Below are 23753 nucleotides of genomic sequence, written 5' to 3'. Positions count from 1 at the left end.
TGCAGGTATTATCGCAAGCGAGGGCATCTTATTTCCAATTGCTTTAATTTGCAATCCAAGTAAGGAACTGGACGAAATAATCAATCACAATTTAAGTCTGGTAAGGCTTCTAATCACACTGCTGCTGCTGCCACTAAAGGTTGGTCTTCTGGTGAAACATCTACCTTAGATAAACTTTTTAACCAGATAAATATTCATGCTTTAAAACAAGCCTTAGCCCACTCTATCACTGGTGTCTCCACTTGCACTGCTTCGTCAGTCACTCCAGGTACATCTTTTTCTTGGTTTTTTTACTTTGCTTGCTGTAACCATATGACAGCTGACTTTCATCTTTTCAAAACAAAACATACCATATCTCATTCTCCTGTTATTCATACTGCTGATAACTCATGCATATCTGTTAATCATATTGGTGATGTTTCTACTTCAGCTTTATCTTTACCTAATACCTTTCTTGTTCCTAAACTGTCTCTCAATCTTATTTCTGTCGGACAATTATGTGATCTTGGTCTTGATTTACATTTTTCTCGTCATGATTGTTATGTGCAGAATCCGCAGACAGGACAGATCCTTAGGATGGGCCGTAAAGTTGATCGTCTATTTGAATTGACATCTCTTCACCTTCCCTCACATACTGCATCTCTTTCTATCCCTCCATCACAATGTGCTGCCTTTGTGTCTACCTCTACCTGGCATTCTCAACTTGGTCATGTCTCCTCTTCTAGACTAAAATCTGTACGTTCTAGTGGTCTTTTAAGAAATATTAAATATGAGAATTTTGATTGTGCTTCATGTGAACTTGGGAAGCATCATGCTTTACCTTTTAATAATAGTACTTCTATTTCCCTTTCTATCTTTGATCTTGTACATACTGATATGTGGGGTCCCTCTCCTATTCCCACCATGGGCAATGACACTTACTTTGTGATATTTGTGGATGATTACTCTATATTTACTTGGATTTATTTTATGAAAAACCGTTCACAATTGTCTCAGATTTATGCTAATTTTACTGCTCTTGTCAAAACTCAATTTTCCTGTACCATTAGAACTCTTCGAACAGATAATGCCATGGAGTATAAAGATACTGCGTTCCTCAATCTTCTCGCTCAACATGGCACTACTATTCATCGATCTTGTCTAGGTACTTCTCAACAAAATGGTCATGTAAAATGCAAACATAGACACATTCTTGACACTATAAGCTCTCTTTTAATTTCTTCTTCTTGCCCTAAACCTTTTTGGGGAGAAGCTGCTCTTACAACTGTCTACACGATCAACCGCATTCCTTCTATGACAATCGGTAATCAAACTCCTTTTGAACGTCTGCATGGTCTCTCTCCTGATTACAATCTTCTTCGTGTTTTTGGGTGTGCTTGTTTTGTTCTTCTTCAGCCACATGAATGCTCAAAATTGGAACCTTGTGCTCGATTATGTTGTTTTTTGGGCTATGGTATTGAGCATAAAGGGTATTGATGTTGGGATCCTATCTCTAAGCGTCTTCATATCTCTCATCATGTCACTTTTCAGGAACATAAAATGTTTTCCACCCTCTCTGAATTTCAATGTTCAGACAATCACTATCCTTTCTTCACTAATTTGTCCGTTGAGCTATTCCTTGATACATCTATTCTTAATGACGACAAGACTCCCCCTCCTAAAATCTTTAATACAGGACAAACAGATGATCAACCTATGGTGTTGCCTGAGAGATCTAGTTTATTTGCAGATTCTATCTCTCCATCCACAGTTTCTATTTCTTCTGATGTTGTAACTCCTAGAGTACGTCGCCCACCATCTTATCTTCATGATTATCATTGTTACTCTACTATAGTTTCTTTGCATGAACCTTCCTCTTATAGGGAAGCTAGTACTAATCCTCTTTGGCAGTAAGCAATGCAAGACAAATTGCAAGCCTTATCAAAGACCTATACTTGGAACTTGGTTGATTTACCGCCTGGTAAAACTGCTATAGGATGTAAATGGGTTTATAAAATCAAAACTCGAGCAGATGGCTCAGTGGAACGTTACAAAGCTTAATTAGTGGCAAAGGGCTTTACTCAGGAGTATGGTATTGACTATGAAGAGACTTTTGCTCTTGTAGCTTGTCTCACATCTGTTCGTAGCCTCATAGCTGTTGCAGCTGTGCGTAAATGGACACTCTTTCAGATGGATGTGAAAAATGCCTTTCTTAATGGGGATCTTTCCGAAGAAGTTTACATGCAACCTCCACCTGGTTATGATCATCCTCCTGGTAAGGTTTGCCATCTTCAAAAGGCTCTATATGGTCTTAAATAGGCCCCTAGAGCATGGTTTGCAAAATTTAGCTCCACAATCAGCAAATTGGGTTTCTCTTCTAGCTCTTTTAACACTGCTCTCTTTGTTCGCAAAACTGATAAGGGATACACTCTCTTGTTGTTATATGTGGAAGATATGATAATCACCGGAGATGATTTGCAAGGAATTTTAAGAAGTGAAAAAGTTTCTTGGTACTCAGTTTGAAATGAAAGATCTTGGTCATTTGAGTTATTTTCTTGGGTTAGAAGTCTCTTCTGATGATACAGGCTATTATTTGTCTCAGGAAAAATATGCCACTGATCTTCTTTGTCGAGCAGGTTTGACAGATAATAAAACTGCTAATACTCCACTTGAGGCAAATGTCAAACTTTCACCTACTGATGGAGCCATTTTGGATGATCCGACCCTTTATAGGCAGTTGGTTGGGAGTCTTATCTATCTCACTGCCACTCGTCCAAACATAGCATATGCAGTTCATATTGTTAGCCAGTTCATGGCTGCTCCTCGCACTTCTCACTTTACTGTTGTTCTTCGTATCCTTCGATACATCAAAAGCACTTTGTTCCATGGTCTTCATTTCTCTGCTCAGTCATCTCTTAAACTAAAAGTATATTCTGATGCTGACTGGGCTGGTGACCCTACTGATAGACGATCTACCACTGGTTATTGTTTCTTTCTCGGAGATTCACTTATCTCTTAGCGTAGTAAGAAGCAAACAGTAGTTTCTCGCTCTAGTACGGAAGCAGAGTACAGGGCACTAGCTGACACTACTTCTGAACTTCTCTGGTTAAGATGGCTATTACAAGATATGGGTGTCTCTTAATCTGACGCTGCTACAAACATCTATTGTGACAATCAAAGTGCCATCCAAATTGCCCACAATGATGTATTTCATGAATATACAAAGCACATTGAGATTGATTTCCATTTCGTTCGTCATCATCTTGTTAGAGGCACTCTTCGTCTCATTTCGGTTTCTTCTGCTGATCAAATAGTTGATATCTTCACCAAAGCTCATTCACCTAGGCGATTTCATGACTTATCTTGCAAACTCAAGTTAGCAAATACTTTGCCTACATGAGTTTGAGAGGGGATGTTAGAATATAGCTGTCATTGACCCAAAATTACAGGCTTGAATTTAGAATTTACTCTATGCCTTATTTTTTGCTGCCAACTTTCTTACTATACTTTGCTCTCTTATTCTTGTATATATAGATCTTTGTTGTAACTCATTGAAACGCACAAATATATAATACAAATATACCTTCTTTTAGTAAATATATCTGATTCGAATAATCGCTTTCGATTTTCAATTCACTTATTAAGGAAACTCTATGATATTTTTTATTTAAATGTATATATCTTATTTTATTTGCCCTTAAAATAGGAAAATAAAAACTATAATTAATTTTTAAATATATATAAATGTAAAAAAATGTTGTGTTTGCTATAAATAATTATCTTGCAAATTTCATGGTCAATGCAAAAACAGAAATTATAATCATATTTTTTTAATATTATTCAGATAATAATTAATTATTGTTGCAATTTGTGCTTATCCTATCACCAAGTCATCAACGCATCACATGATTGAAATTGAGAAAATTAATCAAGTAATTGAACTACGATAACATGAGCAGGAGATATTCTCATTCTAATATTAGAAAAGTCTATAAATCACTGAAAATTTATAATAAGACTTATGTATTATTTGCCTATAAGAAATTTTAACAGCAATATGTGAATTTAAATTTAAGATAGGATGTTATTTTATGTTGCGTGAATTTTGAATATGTCTTGAGAGACTTAAATTATAATTTGACCTGAAAGTTTTGTATTGCGATTTGATTAAAAGAAAAAGTGAGGTATGTGGTGGTACTAACAACACACTGAGCTTTAGAGTATAAGAGCTTTAAGTGATTATATCTTGCTCTTTTTTATCAGAATTTTTTCTTTTATTTTGCTTGTAAATGTAAATTTTATAGTCAAATCACGTAAATTCTATGTTATTCTTCTTATATTCTATATTATGTACTTGTATATGTGTTTTAGATTTATATACCTGCTAAAATATATATATTAAAAATTGAATTTTTAGCTGTAAAAATTCATTGGGCTAAAATGAAAGTAATTCTTTAATAATGATTGTTAATATTGTAATAAGAATTTATCAATTGGAAAGACTAGTCAATTCATACACAAATTTGTACCACTTTGCCAAGAACCAATAATTGGATTATAGATAGTAGAAAAAGAAAAGTACACGTGATATAAAATTGCAATTGCAATTGCGTGTGTTTCCCACTTGAAATCCATCAATTTTCTTTCCATTTGAAGTGCTCAATCACTTTATGGACTTCAATACACCACCCAAGTATTTTTATTAAAAAATAATTTGAAATCAACCAAACTCATTCAGTGTTGTTTTCCACTTCACGAAGTCCACCAAGATTCACCACTTCATGAAGTCAAACCCACCACCCATCTATTCTACATGCCCAATGCTTTGATTGAATTTGTGCTTTATTTTTTTCCCTAGATAGCAATTGGTGAGTTTTATCCATTTTGCAATTCAATCTACAATGATCATCTTAGTTACATCCTCTCTTCTAACTCCTTGAAAGTCACCATATCTATGTGTTTCAATTGGTTGAGCATTGAAAATTAATTACTAATTGTGTGTTAGTGTTGGTTTAGAATTTTCAATTGCAGAGAAAGAGTTGAATTTGCCGTTGGTTCATGTTTGAGCTCGTTAATAGGAGATGTTTTGTTGTAGATGGGTTTGTTGTAAAAACTTCTAATAAGCCAATTTCTCTCTATCATAAAATTGTTTCGATCTCTTTGATTTATCATTTAGGATGTTCTGAGGGTTGCCATAGGAAGAGTTTTAGGCTTTTTTTAGATGCATTAATTAATTTACTTTTTTTAACTAATATTACTATTGTCATCTTTTATAACTAAACTATATAATTAAATATTTTTTATTATTTAATTATATTTTATTCAATATAATATAATAAGTAAATAATAAAATTTATATTATTTATATTAGATTGCCTTAAACTAAACTATGAACTCATGACTAATATATAATACATATTGTAAATGATTAAATTTTATTGATAATTTAGTGTACCATTATTCAAACAACTTAAATCAGAATAGAACAAATAAAATTTTATAAGTTTAAAACTAAATACATAAAATCATATTATATATGATTAACCAATAATTCAGGTGATAGCTATAATGGTAATAAAAAGAAATTATTTTTAATGGGTTAATTTCATTCACTGTTATTAATTTACCCCCTAAAACAATTTTTTTTTAAAAATTATTTTTTAAATTAATCTATAAAAATATTTTTTAAAAAATCAAATCGTTTAAAATATAATTTAAATTTAATTTTTTTTTAGTTAAATACTTAAACATGATCTATTTCATGATAAGAGATTTTTAATTATATTTTAACTGGCAAGATTTTAAAATTCAAGAAGAAAATTTCTTGAGGTTTTTGTTAACATTAACCTTGAACCTCATTCTGCTAAGAGAAGTGTTTGGAAGTTGATGTTGATTTGGTTTTTGATTTACATATGAAAATGAAGAGGAAAAAAAAATGGTAGCTATGGACATGATGAACTTCGGTGAGAGAGAAAATTTGGACTGGTTAGACATTTTTTTGCTATAATTTTATGACAGGACCCACAATGTCTTCCAGCTCTTCGATCAATGAATGAATTCTTTAACAGAGTTAATGACAGCTTTCAAGAACTGAAGATAATGGGACACACTTTATCCAAGGATTAATCCTTTACAGGAATTGGTATATAGGGGCCTTGATTTTTAATTATTTACAAGAATTAAGCCATGGTGAAATATATTTTTTTAAGAGAAAATTATTAAGATCACTGTGTGGATGAAGAATCCCTGCAATGACATGGCAGTCTTAGACCCAGAAAGAAAAATCTAATAAATAAAATTGTGCATCCCTTGCTTAGAATTGCTTGCAAATACTTATTTGATAAAACAGTAAGTGCTAGATGTGGTGTCTAAACGCTAACTAATTCATAATGAAGAGAGTCTTACAAAACTTTTTTCAAAAATTTCTGTACTCTTATGCAGATCAATTGCAAAATAGAATGTTAGAAGCTGCAGATTGGTAATTGTTGACTTGTAATTGCTTGATGAAAACTGATAGATGATGAGCAGCGAATGCTAGCGATGGATATTAGCAATGCTTTCTCTACATCTTTAGTCATACGCCCTTGGATTAAATCAATTATGTACTCCATAAAGGCTGCTTCACATGGCAATATGAGAGGACTATTGCTTGCCAATCCAAACTCTTCTTCAGCGAGATCGAATAATTCTTTGACAATATCACTCTTAAGATATTCTAAGGGAAGCACAAAGCGTCTTTGATCAATTGTGTACACCACAAAGTGACCTTTCTCGCCAAGGCATGATGTGCTCCAATTTTCTGCATCCACAATCTCAATGTTTCTTGGCAGTGCTATTGCTTTTCGCCTTAGAGAAACCATCCTCTGCCATTTCCTTGCCAGTTTGATAAGCTTTTTGGCACTGATCATCTTGTTAATCTAGCTTTTAAGATGGTAGGAAAAGAAGGGCTTCAAGTCTTAGAACACTTGCTATGCAGAAGGTAATGAAGTGAGTTGATTATATATGTACATAGCCAGAGGCAATTCCTTAACTGGGGCCTTCATAGGCAAGGTAACATGGGAAGCAAAACCATGTGATAAAGCAGATATGAGGAAATGTTAGAGGGGTAGGCATGTTTGTTTTTGTTTGACGATCTACACACAAAGGTGAAGCATAGAAAGGGTGTTACACATGATATATCTATCTTTTTGCAAACTGTTTTAACAACAAAAGGGTCTTAAATAAGCTGATATCTCACGATCACAACTTATACAAATTTTATGAATCATATTCTCATTTTTATCATAAGGAGAAAGAGAGAGAAAAATCAAAAGAGGAAGAAAAGAAGGAACCACGCCATTTTTGGAGGAAGAACACCAGCAGAGTGACGTTTCCAGCTTCCATTTTCAGATATTTGGATTTTCTTCTTCTGAGTTCTTTTATTTTTAGTCTTATTTTCATGTTTTCTTGCTCCATTTCATATTTTCCACTTGTAAATACAAGCATGAGTGAGTAGATACTTAGGATTTCAGAGTTGGGTGTAATGATTTAAGTTTTATTTGAGGATTTGGAATGGTTTTAACCAAATTTTAGTATTTATAAATTTTGATTCTTATCTTATATGCTTATTTACATACCCATTGTTGGTACCATTTGGGTTTTATTCTTAATTTTAGATTGAAGGATCGAGAGGTGAAAATCTATGATAGATAATCAAGATAATGAACTTAATCACCTAGTATTAGAAATAAATTAGTGAGTTAAGAGAAGGGGTTTTGGGTAATTAAACATCGCATGAGAATGGGGTTTAGTTTCTTTTAAAACACTCTTTAGTTTGCTTGAAAGAGAAATTAAAGGAAATTAGAATCAACTTCCTTCAAACTTGTATTTCACTTAATCTTAGTTTACCTATTCAAATTCTAATGAAATTTACTTCGTGAACCTCAACTCTGGAATCAATTTTTACCATTAATTAATTAAATCTTTAATTACTTGCTCAAACTTTAATAAATTAATATAGTACTTAGAATTTTAATTGCTTAATTCATTATAATTTCCTTATTTTTTAATTTAATTTTCTGCATCTCTTCCTCTATTTTTGGCTCAAATTATTGACAGCCCAAATAATCGTAACTTTTATAGTTTGATACTCAAACAACAAATCTCTGTAGGACGATATTTTTTCTTTACTACTTGAACGACCCGTATACTTGTGGAGTACGCAATCACGGACTCAAGTGAATGGTGAGGGTCCCTGACCCATTTTTTTTTTAATTATAAATTAAATAGCTCTTTTAAAAAATATAAAATTTTAATAATTTTTATATTTAAATTATTAAAAATTTTAATTTTAGTTTGATTTTTTTACTAACTCTAAAAATTTTTCTCTAAGTTTGAGAATAATCGTTTTATCAAACTCAACATTTAAATTTTTATGGCATGAAAATTTGTATTTATTTATTTTATTCCTATAATGTCAAAATTTTTAGTTATTATTTATTGATATTTAAATGTTGGCCCCCTCTATTTCTATTCTTGCATCCCGCCCTGCATATAAATGTTAGGTAAACTCTTGTTTTAAATTAGAAGTATAATTATAATATATTCAGAGTGAGATTTGAAATTCCTATTAAAGTAGGATACCTATTTGATAGTATTTATATTATATTTGAATTCTATATATTCAAGTATTTTTTAGGACGGTACTGTATGAAGTTTACTTAGATTTAATTATCAATACAATTAACTTTAATTCAATATATAATTTACCTATGATGATTTAAAACATAAAATATTTTTGAAAAAAAAAATCAAATCGTTCATGATGTAATTCAAACATTAATTATTTTTAAAAATTAAATACTTACATTTTCTGATAAAAAAAATACTTAAATGTGATCTACTACATGATATGAGTTTTGTAATTATTTTTATTATAAATTGCAAGATATCAAAATTCAATAACAAAATTTCTTCAAGTGAGAATCATTTTTGGCTCCTTAATTAAAAATTCTAGCTTCACCAGAGTATGTAATGTTCTGCTAAATGCACAAGTACACCTTCTTGTTAACATTAACCTACAGCCTCATTCTGTTAGTGTTTAGAAGCTGTGGATAAGGAAATGTTGATTTGGTTCTTCTTGATTTACATATATTTTTATCCAATTTTTTAAAATATATATTTTGCTATAATTTAATAACAGGACCCACAATGTCTTCGAGCTCTCCAATCTATGAATGAATTCTTTAAAGAGTTAATGGCAGCTTTCAAGAACTGAAGTTAATAGGACACATTTTATCCAAGGACAAATCCTTTACAGGAATTGGTAATACAGGGGCTTTGATTTTTAATTATTTTCAAGAATTATGCCATGTTGAATTTTTTTTTTTTTTAAATATTATTAAGATCACTATGTGGATGAAGAATCCCTGCAATGACATGGAATCTTGGACCCAGAAAGAAAAATGTAATGAATAAAATTGTGCATCCCTTGCTTGGAATTGCTAGTAAATACTTATTTGATAAAGCAGCAAGTGCTAGATATGGTGTCTAAATGCCAAATAATTCATAATGAAGAGAATCTTATAAATATTTTTCAAAAATTTCTGTACACTTATGTAGATCAATTACAAAAACAGAATATAATGAGTTTTAGAAACTGCAGATTGGTAATTGTTGACTTGTAATTGCTTGATGAGGATCGATAGATGATGAGCAGCGAATGCTAGCCATGGATATTAGCAATGCTTTCTCTACATCTTTAGTCATACGCCATTGGATTAAATCAATTATGTACTCCATAAAGCCTGCATCACATGGCAGTATGAGAGGACTATTTCTTGCCAATCCAAACTCTTCTTCAGCGAGCTCGAATAGTTCTTTGACAATATCTTTGTTAAGATATTCTAAAGGAGGCACAAAGCGTGTTTGATCAATTGAGTACACTACAAAGTGACCTTTCTCGACTGCGCAACAACTTTCTACATCCACAATCTCATTGTCGCTTGGCAGTGCTATTGCTTTTCGCCTTAGAGAAACCATCCTCTGCCATTTCCTTGCCAGTTTGATAAGCTTTTTGGCACTGATCATCTTGTTAATCTAGCTTTTAAGATGGTAGGAAAAAGCAAGGCTTCAAGCCTTAGAACACTTGCTATGCAGAAGGTAATGACGTGAATTGATTATATATGTACATAGCCAGAGGCAGTTCCTTAAGTGGGGCCTCCATAGGATAGGCAACATGGGAAGCAAAACCATGTGATAAAGCAGATATGAGGAGATGTTAAGAGGGGTAGGCATGTTTGTTTTTTTTTTGACGATCTACACACAAAGTTGAGGGCTAGAAAGGGTGTTACACATGATATATCTATTTGACGATCTACACACAAAGGTGAAGCATAGAAAGGGTGGTACACATGATATATTTATCTTTCTGCATACTGTTTTAACAACAAAAGGGTCCCAGATAAGCTGATGTCTCACGATCACAACTCATACAAATTTTATGAATCACATAAACCTATGAAAAATTACTTGGTGAATACCAATATATCATTAGCGATTTGTGCCAGATGGCATAGTGTTGCAAACACCATACACCCCGTTTGTAAACTATAATTTTACAAGAATTTAATTTAATTAATTTCTTTTTTATTAATTCTCATGTTTGAAATGGAAAATTTTAATTATTTTAATTTAAAAAATAATTTATTTTAAAAGAAATAGAATTCATACATGATTGCATGAAAAATCTTTTTTTTTTTTCAAATGATTTATTTCAAAGGAACTAAATAACTAAGAAACCATTGACATGAATTTCAAAAGTTAGTTATGAGCATTGGGTTTACCTAATTAAGAACTTATAATTGCTGGTCATCACCTAATTTTTATTTTGAGTTCAACAAATAGCAGATATTGAATTCACGCTAACTGTTGAGTTTGATGGAAGAAAAACTAAGCAGATTTATGTTGGAACAAGTAGAAGAGGAAAAAACAAAAACATAAATTTATTACTAAAACAGAGGACTTGCAAATACAAATTTAAAGATTTTTTTTTTCCTTCATTTTCTTAGCTCTCTCAAACTCTTTTTCCAACCTCTGAAGTTCTCTGCCATTTTTCTAACAGCAACCTCTTCCTTTTTATGGATAAAGATTGCTTTCTCTCATCAATATAATCCAAACTTACACTATAATAGAATATAATCATCATATGTACAATAATTTTATCATAGCCATTAATTATAGTGAATTTCATCATAATTAATGGCAAAAAAACTAATCGTTGTACATAAACGATCGTATGAAATAATATTTGGACTAGCAGATGCTTAAGAATTGGTGCTCCATCTCTAAAACAAGGCTGTATATATATTTATTTTCACTTATTTCAATAGGAAATTTATCAACTTTAAGCTAATGATTATAAATAATTAAAATAAATGTATGAAAAGTAAAAATTAATTAGATCATATAGAGGGGATAACATAATTTTATAAATTTAATTTTATTGAGATTCTAAAGTCAAATTCTAGTCCGAATCAATTATATTAAAAAAAATTCACTTATTTGTCTCTTCTCTATATTTACATAATTTCTTTTAAAAAATTTTTCCCCAATTACATTATGGTAGCAAATTTATTCAAAGAAGAATATTAGTTATTATGCATGCGTCTATATTATGATTAAATTCAAAATTCATAACATATATTTCTAAGTTTAATAATGGAATCATTCTATATTAATAAAATTATGGATAAATTAAGATGTGATTTATTTTAAGAATATTATTAAAAATTTCTATTTTTGGAGTTTTCTAACAATATTATATTGATTCTTGGTAATCATTTAGGATCATTCATTATAAAAATTCATAAAGTATAAGTTAATTGCAATTTTAATACTATTTAAAATATTATTATTGAATTTATAAATAATTATAAATTTTACTTTGGCATTATTTTTTAAGCTAAAAACTCCCTTAGTTTTTAAAGTTTGCTTAGATTTATCTAATTTGACTTGATTGAATAGTTAAAGGCATATCACTCGTATAGCAAAGTCAGGTTTGAATCCTCAATATCTTAGTAGTTAATCCTCTACTTAAAAAAAAAAAAGTTTGCTTATATTTAATTTTCAATATAATAAACTTTGCTTTTATTTAATTTTCAATATAATAAAATTTAATTAAACGCATAAGTTAGCTTGGATGATTTAATATAATAAAAAAACTTTTGAAAAAAATTGTTTAAATATTAATTATTTTTTAAAATTAAATACTTAAATTTAATCTAGTTCATGATAAGAGTTTTGTAATTATTTTTATTATAAATGACAAGATTTGAAAATTCAAGAAGAGAATTTCTTATGTGAAAATCGTTGTTGCCCCCCTAATTAAAAATTCTAGCTTATGTAGTATTCTGCTAAATACATAAGTACACCTTCAGGGAGTTGTTAATATTAACCTTGAACCTCATTTTTTTTTAAAGTGGGAGAAGGGTTTAGAACCTGTGGATAAGGCAATTAATGTTGATTTGGCTGTTCTTGATTTGTATATGAAAAATAAAAAATGGTAGCTGTGAACATGATAAACTTTGTTGAGAGAAAAATTAGACTGGTTAGGCATATTTTTTGCCACAATTTAATAACAGGACCCACAATGTCTTGCAGCTCTTTCTATGAATGAATTCTTTAACAGAGTTAATGGCAGCTTACAAGAACTGAAGTTAACAGCATACATTTTATCGAAGGATAAATCCTTTACAGGAATTGGTGTATAGGTGCTCTGATTTATTTAATTATTTACAAGAACTAAGCCAAGGTGAATATTTTAAAAAAAATTATTAAGACCCGCATTGGGATGAAGAATCCCTGCAATGACATGGAAGCCTTAGACCCAGAAAGAAAAATCTATCCCTTGCTTTGGATTGCTACTAAATGATTCAAAATGAAGAGAATCTTATTAATCTTTTTCAAAAATTTCCGCACAATTATGCAGATCAATTACAAAATAGAATATTAGAAGCTGCGGATTGGTAATTGTTGACATGTAATTGCTTGATGAGGATCAGTAGATGATGAGCAGCGAATGCTAGCCATGGATATTAGTGATGCTTTCTCTACATCTTTAGTCATACGCCTTTGGATTAAATCAATTATGTACTCCATAAAGCCTGCTTCACATGGCAATATGAGAGGACTATTGCCCGCCAATCCAAACTCTTCTTCAGCGAGATCGAATAGTTCTTTGACGATATCATTGTTAAGATATTCTAAAGGAAGCACAAAGCGTCTTTGATCAATTGTGTACACCACAAAGTGACCCTTCTCAACTGTGTACGATGTGCTACAACTTTCTGCATCCACAATCTCAGTGTTTCTTGGCATTGTGATTACTTTTCGCCTTAGAGAAACCATCCTCTGCCATTTCCTTGCCAGTTTGATGAGCTTTTTGGCACTGATCATCTTGTTAATCTAGCTTTTAAGATGGTAGAAAAAGAAGGGCTTCAAGTCTTAGAACACTCGCTTCTATTTTTGTGCTATGCAGGAGGTAATGAAGTGGGTTGATTATATGGGCATATAGCCAGAGGCAGTTCCTTAAATGAAGCCTCCATGGGAAAGGTAACATGGGAAGCAAAACCATGTGATAAACAAGAAATGAGGAGATGTTAGAGGGGTAGGCATATTTGTTTTTGTTAGGCAATCTACACACAAAGGTGGAGCATAGAAAGGGAGTCACGCATAATATATATCTGTCATTCTGCAGACTGATTTAGCAACAAATGGGTCCAAAATAAGCTGATATCCCATGTTTACAACTCACGACAAACTTGTGAACGACAGAAACTCAGGACAAATTGCTTGGTGAATAACAATATGTACTTAATAAATTGTTCGAGTTGGCAGAGTGGTGCTTGGTTGATTCTATACATAAATGTGATAGAACACCTAACATGTCGAAAACTGCCTAATCCAGTGTATATATAGGGAGAGGGTCTCTCACAGGTTTCTACTTGGATAACATTGTTGATTTCTAGTAATAATAGAAAACTTTATCCAAAAAATAAATCATTGAGAAACTTATCCAAAATTTTCAATAGAATATTACTGCATGAATTGTTTACTAAATCCGCAAGCTGCACAGGCTAAAGTTAAACAAAAAATGTTGATTTGATTGAAATGGGGAGATTTAATTACTCGGTGATTTTTCACTGGCAACTGTATTGTCGCTTTGGAACAAATGAGTTCTCTATTTCTCCTGGAAAAACAGTCAGAACATCAGCAATTTTTATGTAATATGTCTGTACAATTGTTTGGATCATTACATAATCAAAACATACTGTGTTTCAGAAGCTGCAGACAAGTATTTTTTGGCATGTATCTGCTTGATGGGGATACAAAGATGATGAACAATGACTCCCAGCCATGGACATAAGCAGTGCTTTCTCTACTTGTTTAGTTGCATTCCTTCGGATTAAATCTATTAATCTTGTTAATACTGATCAACTTGTTTATCTGCAAATGAAGGGTGTACGTGTTTGTGCAGGATTTTGAATTATAAGAATGGAGACCTTCAGGTTTTAGAACACTAAGAGCTTGAGTATTTCTTAAACGTTTATAAGCTCAAAAAGCACTAAATTTTATAAATAAAGCCAAACACCCTTAAAATAATATCATCCAAAAGAATTAATCTTATTTATCTTAACAATAAACTTTAGCTTTTAGAGTCGTCTTCAGGACTGTAAGCTCTTAAATTCGACTCTGGATTGGAGCTGATTATAAAAAAAAAAAATAAAAAAAAAAAATCACTTTTCTTTTTCTTGAACATGATTGAGTTGGAGTCTCGAATGATGGCTGATTTTAATGGGGGAGGAGGATTTCGGCCAGGTGTTTGCTTAGCAATTGGGCTTGTGACTCAAGAACTTGACAAGGCCCAACCCAACGAGCTTCTTCTGGCTGATCTTATTCCATACCACTACCGCCGCTGGTTTTCTTCTTTTATTTTACGTAATTAAAGTTGAAGCTATCACAACCTAATGGAAGCTCAGTCAGACAAAATCAATCAAGCATGTAATTATCTTGCAGCCGTCCAACCTTTTCAAAATCATTTATCATTGGCCTACAAAAGATCATAGTCCATGGGCCCACGCAGGGGTGGGCCGACCATGACCAACAGTAGACACGTGTAGGGTTAATAAACGAACACATCCTTCATAACCAACTCGTGATAGAGGTTTTAGGAGTTAAATAAGTTATAACTTTGTGTCCTTTCACGTTTTGGTACCGACACGTTCTGTTTGGCAATTGGCGATTGGTCCGACTTTTCCGTTATTTTATAGTGAGTGTGTAACCGACATTCACCTCATTATTCTTTATTTATTTATTTATTAAATAAATTGTTCCGTTCAAGACTCGGTTTCTCTTTCTCATTAAATTAATCATATCATAATCAACCCCCACAATAATTAAATCTTTTTTAATTATTTTTTTCTTTTTTACCCTTTCAGCGCACTTTTACCTGTTACTCCCTCGCTCTTTCAAGTAATTATTTATTTATTTTAAATTATAAATTATTTTTTTAAGAAATAATAATTCATTTTTTCACTTATTAATACATCCTTATTTATTATATATTGAAAAATAAAATTTATTAATTTTCTTATAAATGAAATCTGCATTAACCTTTTGAGAAAAAAAAAATTAATTTTCAATGAAATGATATCAGTAGATGATATATTAAGTAAATGTTAAATGAAATTTATTATTTTAATTATATTAATTATATTTTCTTAATATATGTAAAAATAGAAATAAATTTATTTTTATGGGATGGATTAGAGTATTTTTAATATAGTGATTTATTAATTAAAATTTAAAAAATATTTTAATTTCACGACGCATATTATAAGGTGTTTATAAGAATTAATCTGTCATAAAAGATTTAAAGGTTTGGGCCGTTAAAGAAGATAATTTAGGGGTTAAATCAAATTTAAATTAATTTGTAAAAATTTTCCGCCCACTGGGAAGGCTGCAGTGGCAACGCAGGTTTTGTGATGGAGTCAACGCTTGCGCAAGGCAATACCTTTTATCAAGCAAATCACAAACGAACAACGTATGCTAATGCATCGCATCATGATACATAATGGTCATCACCATCATTGAATCAAGTTGCATCACATGCACGGCAAGGCAAAGAGTGGACCCCACAGCAGATCATGAGGGCAAGTGGTTCAGAAGCTCAAGATCTAAGCAAGATATATTCCCAACACAGCATTTTGCCACGTGTTTTGGTGATTTCTAGTCCTTTACATATATCTATACCTCTTCTCTGATTGGTCACACGTCACCCATCGCTTCATATATTTTCCTTTATTTTTTTTAATTTTTTAGGTAATTTATTTTGTTACTATTTAATAGCAAAATATCTAACACGTCTAGCTCCAGATATTTATGGGATCTGACCGTAATCTCTGCCCGCGAATTCCCAGCCACCTAAAGGAGTTACGTGTCGCGTAGATGATGGTACGATGCTTTTTGCACAGCCGTTGACCGTTGCCCAGGTGAGCGGTCCACGTGGAGGAATCAATTTGTGCCAGATGCCAAGTTAGACGCCTTGGGAAAATGGAATCGTTTGGTTTTTGGTAAATATGTCCGATTCGGATAATCGCTTCGATTTTCAATTCGCTTATTAAAGAAAAGTTCTATAATATTTTTCGTATATTATTTTATTTACTCTTAAAATAGGAAAATAAAAACTATAATTAATTTTTAAATATATATAAATCTAAAAAAAATGCTGTGTTTGCTATGAATAATTACCTTGCAAATTTCATTGTCAATGCAAAAACGGAAATTATAATTATATTTCTATAATATTATTCAGATAATAATTAATTATTGTTTCATTTTGTGCTTATCTTATCGCCAAGTCGTCAACGCATAACATGATTGAAATTTAGAAAATTAATCAAGCAATTGAACTACAATAATATGAGTGGGAGAGAAATTCTCATTCTAATACTTAGAAGAGTCTACAAATCACAAAAAATTCAGTGTAAGATTTATGTATCATCTGCTTATAAGAAATTTCAATAGCAATATATGGATTTAAAATTAAAATGGAATGTTGTTATTGAAAGAAAAATAGCAACAAGAGTATAAAATTAGCAATTTTAAATCTTAATATATTATGCAACATGTAAATGCTTTTATTATATTGTAAAAACACATATTTTTGTTATAATACTTGTAACTCAATTGCTAAAAAGTCTATTAGCTATTAGGAAACTTAAACCTTAAAATCATTAAGATAAAATTAAGAAATTTATCCGTTTAGGCGTAGAATTACATTCAACACCTTATCCGAGAAGTTTAGATCGTCAAAAGTCGACCCTCTAATCCGTCCACACGAACAAGATGACCAAAGCCCCAAGATTCAATAAAAACTCCATTGTGTTTCATCTCCTTGTCTTGACCAAACTTACACAAAGATAAAGTTTAAGATTTTTCTTGGTTTTAAACTAATGAAAGTATAGATAAATAATTTATCTACCTTTAATTTAATTCAAGAATAACAATTTCAAATTTCTCTTGATTTAATAGCAAGGAATAAAATAAGAAATTTTGGCTTGAGAGAAAAGTAGAGAAGAGGAAGAAGATTAACCCCTTAGAGACTTTTAATTCCCTTAATGTCAATTAGTGGTTGACTACTAATTATTACCTCATTTATAAGTGTTCACTTCTAATTTATTCAATTAGGTGTGTTTTCTTATTTTGATTTTGCTACTTGTCAAGCTAACATAAATAAGGGAATTAAAACTTTAATTAATTAGTATTATGAAAAATACTAGTTAACCATTAATTTTATCTCTCTTATGACTTCTTAAGTCAAATTAACTAAATTAAAATATCTTACCTTATAAATTAATTAATCAAGTTTATGTTTAAACATTTTAAATATTAACTTGAATACTTTCATTGATGAATTTAGTTCTAGAAACTTTACAATCTAATTGCAAATTAAAAATTTTAATTTAATTAATTAATTAAACCATTTAATTAATTAATCAAATTAATTATGCTTTAATCATATTATTCTTATTGTGTGTGATTTTCTAGATTCATTACTAATTGGCAATAAGAATAATACTAACTCTTTAATATTATTAAAATTATTCTATGCTTAGAGTGAAATTCCCTTATCACTCTTAATTCTCATAAATCATTAGTGATATTCAGCATAGTATATCATAACTACCCAACTAGTGATGAATTAATTTATATTTAACTCATAAACCTTGATCATACATACTATACACTAAAATCTTCCCATTATAAAATACTAATTCTAGTTAAGGCCATGGTTTATGTCAAACCCTAATTGCTTAGATTCATATGTTCTCATCTTAATTCCAATTATTGATTAATAAGACTTTACAATCAGAAACACCTTTTGAATAAGTCTATCTGTCATGACCATGAACTTTATTTATCGAGAATAATTAAAATAGATATAGAATTTTATCCCTATTTACTTAGAACAACGAATTTCATATTGACTTAACACCTATCTCTATATATAATTAATTACAGCCAACACATGCCCGTATACTCATACTCAGTATAAGTATGTAAGCGGTATAAAACTCAAATCACCTATATACAAAATAACTATATCATCTCAAGTTAAAAGATTAAATGCATCATTATGATCCAGATGATAATGTATTGACAAGAGTAAATTCCATGCACAGATCATCTTAATGTCACTGGTTCAGTGTATTTATCTTATAAGTGCTCATCATGTTTGTTATATGGCATGAAACTCACCATTTCATTTTATTACTATCTTATACTAATATATGGAAACAAACATAGGTGACAATCTACGCGGATAAATCATACCCAATGTGTCACACCGTATGGGCATAACATGATGTAGAATACTTAAAATGACTCTGAAAAACTTCACCACCGATAAATAAATTTAAAGTACCTACAAGGGATTTTAAAGCAGTTTTACATTTTTTTTTGGTGGTGGCATTTTTAGTGAGAATTAAAAGTCATTTATTCAAGCTTAAATACTAGTAAAATCAAATCAAAAATTCAAAAAAAAAAAACAAAATCAACACAAATCAACAAAAAAAAGTTCAAATTCATAAAAAAGTTCATAAATTCAAAATGCGTAAAAAAAAATTAAAATAGGGTAAAATGCTTAAAAAAACTTATAAAAATTCTTAAGTAAATCTTCCAGTCCCCAGTTCCTAAATTTCTTTTCTTTCATTTTTTCATTCGAAATTTACCTTGAATTTACAATCTTTTCATTAACAAAAAAAACAAAAATAATTTTTAACAAAAGCTTAAACAATATTCTAAATCCTAATTTAAATTTTAATTTTTTTTTTTACTTTACTATTTTTATTCAACATCAAAATTTTTACTTCTGTTAGTTAACTTACTATTTACTCTCACATTCTTTTCATTCCAACATATTTGGTCAGTTTTTTTTTGGTTTTTTTTTTTGTTTTTTTTTTCATTTTTTTTTTTTTTTTTTTTTTTTTTTTTTTTTGTTTTTTTTTTAATTTTGGTTTTTTTACTTCCATTTTCATCATTGTATTTTTCTTTTTGAAAAACTGTTTTATTTTTAAAAAAAACTTTTTCTTATTGTTGTTTCATTTCAATTTATTTATTGTATTTTCTTTTAGTAAACCCCAATTTTGTAGCTCATTTTCAATTTATAGCCAAATTACGGTTTTTTTCTCATTTTTGGTCCAATTTTTTTCACCATCTTTTCAATAATTTTGTCATCATAATTAATTTAAATTTAATTAATTTCAAATTCTAATTTAAGTTATATTTCAAGTTTTTCTTTATTCATTTTCATCTAGTTTCTAGAGAGTTCTAGAGATTAAGTCTTAGAGAGACTTTCTTTTTCAATGAGAATTTTGGTCATTTGCAATTCAATACTTTCAACTTTGCTCAAAAATTCAACAAATTCAAAATTCTATAATAATTCAATAATTCAAATGATTGAAAGTTATGAATCTAATTCTTATTAATTTTGGTCAAATAATAATTCAAATAATTGATTCTCAATCAATAAAACCTTCCAAATGTATCAAAATTCAATTTTTTGAATAGTTCTTCTGAACAAACACTCTCACTCTCAACCAACTTGTTCACTTTGGTTTTTTGGGGTTGGTTGGTTTTTTTGGTTGTGGTTTTGTTTGTTTTTTGTTTTATTTTATATCTATTTTATTTTCATTTTCATTTGGTGGCATATTTTTTTACTTTTATTTTTTTTTTTTGTAAATTGTTTTTTTGGTTTTCCTTTTTTTTCATTTCATTTTCAAACATTTTTCCTTTGGTTTTTTTTTTTTTTTTCTTTTTTTTTTTAGTCAACACATTTTTTTCTTCATTTTTCATTTTTTTCTCATTTTTCTACATTTTTCCATTATACAAACCTAAATTATAACAATTATATAAATTCAAATTAACTAAATAAATCAAATAAAAACAATCACTTAACTAAAATTAACAAATTCATCTCAACTCATCAAATTCTCAAAATTCATTTTCATTTCTTCAAAATTCTTCAAATTTCCCCAAATTTGTTTCATTATTTTTTTTTATTTAAATTCACTATCACAACTAATCACAAACTAAAATAACTAATTAAGTTAAAATAGTAAGTTAGCACTAACCTTCTTTCTCTTCTCTCTCTTCTCTCTTCTCTCTTCTTCTTCTCTTTCTTCTTCTCTCTTCTGTTTCTTTTTTATTTTTTGTTTTTTTTGATTTTTTTTTGAATTTTTGAAAAGATTGAGAAGAAAATGGTGTGTTTTGTTGGCTGGTGGATGGGGATGGGGGGGAGGAGAGAAAGATGGGAAGAAGAGAGAAGGGATTTTTTTTTTTTTTTTTTTTTTTTTTTTTTTTTTTATTTTTTAATTTTTAATTTTTATTTTTTTTTTTTTTTTTTTTTTTTTTTTTTATTTCGATTTTGAGTCAGTCAAGTCAATTAATTGTCAAATTGTCCCTCTCATCCCTCATCAATAAAAAAAAAAAAATTTTTTTTTTTTTATTTTTATTTTTTTTTTTTTTTTTTTTTTTTTTTTTTTTTTTTTTCTTTTTTTTTTTTAATAGTCATAATAGTCCCGACACACACATTTGTTTTTTTAATTTTGATTTAAAAATAAAAAATGAGATTTTCCCAAGGAGAGTCACTCTCATCACTTGTGACTCTCGCTTCTTTTTCTCTATTTCTTTTTTTTTTTTTTTTTTTTTACTTTTTTTTATTAATTTTTATTTATTATGTTTTTTTGTTTTCTTGTTGTAAGTATGGCTAATCCCATTAAATTAATTGTCCCGACACGCAGTCCGTCGAGCAGTGAAATATACTAGGCTATACCAATAGGGGTGTTACACAATGAGATATAATTGACTGTGAACTAAAATTTATAACACTTGTACTAGATTATTCCACTATTCATATTCTTAATACCTTAAGAATGAAACATTTAACAAGCGATATTTTCAATTAAATTTAAACAATTTAAATTAAAAAAAAAAGATATTTGCCATTAAAGAGGAATTAAATATTTATAAGATACAAATTACTAGTTATGCTATAGGATATGCTACTAACAGTTATTTTATGTGGCTTGAATTTTGAAATTGTTTTCGTGGATTCAAATTATAACCTGAGCCAAAAGTTCCACGTTGTGATTTGATTGGAATAAAAAATGAGTTTAGGGTATGAGAGTTTTGAGTAATTGTATCTTACTTTTTTTTATCGAAACTTTTTCTTTCGTCTTACTTATAAACGTAGATCTCATAGTCGAATCACGTAAATCTTATATTATTTTTTTCTTTTTTTATATATATATTATATGATTGTGCACTTATATGTGTTTTAAATTTACATACCTATTAAAATAGATTATTAAAAACTGAATTTTTAGCGGTAGAATTCCTTGGGCTAAAATGAAAGTAATTCTTTAATAATGATTGTTAATATTGTAATAATAATTTATCAATTGGAAAGACAAGTCAATTCATTCACAAATTTGTACCACCTTGCCAAGAACCAATAATTGGATTATAGATAGTAGAAAAAGAAAAGTACACATGATATGAAATTGCAATGGCAATTGCGTGTGTTTCCCACTTGAAATCCATCAATTTTCTTTCTATTTGAAGTGCTCAATCACTTTAAGGACCTAAATACACCAACCAACTACTTTTATTAAAAAATAATTTGAAGTCAACCAAAATATTACTTGTTTTTCTCATTTAGTGTTGTTTTCCACTTCACGAAGTCCACCAAGATTCACCACTTCCTGAAGTCAAACCCACCACCCATCTATTCTACATGCCCAATGCTTTGATTGAATTGGTGCTTTATTATTATTTTTTTTCCCTATATGGCAATTGGTGAGTTTTATCCATTTTGCAATTCAATCTACAATGGTCATCTTAGGTTCATCCTCTCTTCTAACTCCTTGAAAGTCACCACATCTATGTGTTTCAATTGGTCGAGCATTGAAAATTAATTACTAATTGTGTGTTAGTGTTGGTTTAGATTTTTCAATTGCAGAGAAAGAGTTGAATGCCGGTTGGTTCATATTTTGTTGTGAAACCTTCTCTAAATAAGTCAATTTCACTCTATCATAAAATTGTTTCGATCTCTTTGATTTATCACTAAGGATGTTTTGAGTGCTGAATTGTGGATTCATTTTTTTTTTTATGAATTATTGATGTGTTCCACATCAGTTATATAGAAAGATTTTGAGTGTTATGTATATGGATTTATAAATCTCCTTTATAAGCTAGCTTTTGCAGTAAAATTAGACGAGTTCATATTATTTAATATCAAAAACTTACCCTGCATAGGTCGGTGAACCATGTACAAAGATTCACTGATATTTTTTGAGAGAGATCAAAGTAAATGAGTCATGACCTTTTATATATATATGAATTTACAAACCAACACTCAACATTCATCTTTATTTAAAAAAAAAAAATCAAGAACCAAATATTGAAGCTCCAACAACAACCTGACATTATTTCCTAAAGCTTATTTTCTTAATATGTATCCTTTTTAGTAGAGCAATAAAGAAGGTTAGAAATAATTTGGCTAGGGCGATTCTCCCTCAATTATTTGGATTTCTCTCTCTCTAGGTTGTAAAATCAAAGTTCCCTCTCTCTCATGGCAGTTACTTTTTTCTATTTTAGCTTTTAATGGTTGATATTAATTTTTAAAATTTTTATTTCAAGTAAGACTTATAATTATAATTAAAATTATTTTTAATTAAATAATTAATAATATTTAACAGTATCAAACCAAAAAAAATCATTTTGCTCACTACATGAAATCATAAAAATACATATTTATCATAAATTAAATTATAGAACTCTACTTAAAAAATACATTCACTACAATAAATATTAAAATTAATAATAAAAATTTTAATTTTATTATTATAAACATAATATACAGCAATAATATGAATAATAACCGTTAACAGTACATAGAAAGAATACTACAATAATTGTTAGTATTGATAAATCTTTTACAATAATATTTATTGCTGTCACTAACTTTTTTTAGCAACAATAATTTTATTATGAAATTATATAAAGTCATAATTTTATAATAATAATATATAGCAATTCATATATTAATATTATAAATTTATGATAATAAATTTTATATTTTTAATAATAAAATATTTACAATTAAATTTAATATTTCTTGCATGGTTACACTCAAAATCATACTATTATACTAAAACAATAAACACTTTTAC

General features: G+C 29.4%; 3 protein-coding genes across 3 annotated transcripts; all 3 read right to left on the bottom strand.

Moving 5' to 3' along the window:
• Window positions 1-6203: 6203 nt before the first annotated feature.
• LOC110637956 (auxin-responsive protein SAUR63-like) lies at window positions 6204-7093 on the bottom strand. The gene has a single exon (XM_021788343.2). It carries the CDS (start codon window positions 6885-6887, stop codon window positions 6441-6443), a length of 447 nt encoding a protein of 148 aa, XP_021644035.2. The 5' UTR covers window positions 6888-7093; the 3' UTR covers window positions 6204-6440.
• A 2445-nt stretch (window positions 7094-9538) lies between these two features.
• On the bottom strand, window positions 9539-10074 carry LOC110637988 (auxin-responsive protein SAUR63-like). Its single transcript, XM_058130522.1, has one exon. It carries the CDS (start codon window positions 10045-10047, stop codon window positions 9610-9612), a length of 438 nt encoding a protein of 145 aa, XP_057986505.1. The 5' UTR covers window positions 10048-10074; the 3' UTR covers window positions 9539-9609.
• A 2792-nt stretch (window positions 10075-12866) lies between these two features.
• Window positions 12867-13916, bottom strand: LOC110637973 (auxin-responsive protein SAUR63-like). Its single transcript, XM_021788362.2, has one exon. The coding sequence runs from the start codon at window positions 13411-13413 to the stop codon at window positions 12967-12969; it is 447 nt and encodes a 148-aa protein (XP_021644054.1). The 5' UTR covers window positions 13414-13916; the 3' UTR covers window positions 12867-12966.
• Window positions 13917-23753: the final 9837 nt, after the last annotated feature.

The sequence above is a fragment of the Hevea brasiliensis genome, chromosome 12 (genome assembly GCF_030052815.1).
Source record: "Hevea brasiliensis isolate MT/VB/25A 57/8 chromosome 12, ASM3005281v1, whole genome shotgun sequence".
Taxonomy (NCBI): Eukaryota; Viridiplantae; Streptophyta; class Magnoliopsida; order Malpighiales; family Euphorbiaceae; genus Hevea; species Hevea brasiliensis.
The sequence above is the reverse complement of the archived record's forward strand: the minus strand, read 5'-3'. Positions and strand labels throughout refer to the sequence as shown.

What these genes read in the sequence shown, in the direction of transcription:
- LOC110637988 (XM_058130522.1), bottom strand. Translation starts at nt 10,047, where the DNA reads ATGATCAGTGCCAAAAAGCTTATCAAACTGGCAAGGAAATGGCAGAGG.
- LOC110637956 (XM_021788343.2), bottom strand. Translation starts at nt 6,887, where the DNA reads ATGATCAGTGCCAAAAAGCTTATCAAACTGGCAAGGAAATGGCAGAGG.
- LOC110637973 (XM_021788362.2), bottom strand. Translation starts at nt 13,413, where the DNA reads ATGATCAGTGCCAAAAAGCTCATCAAACTGGCAAGGAAATGGCAGAGG.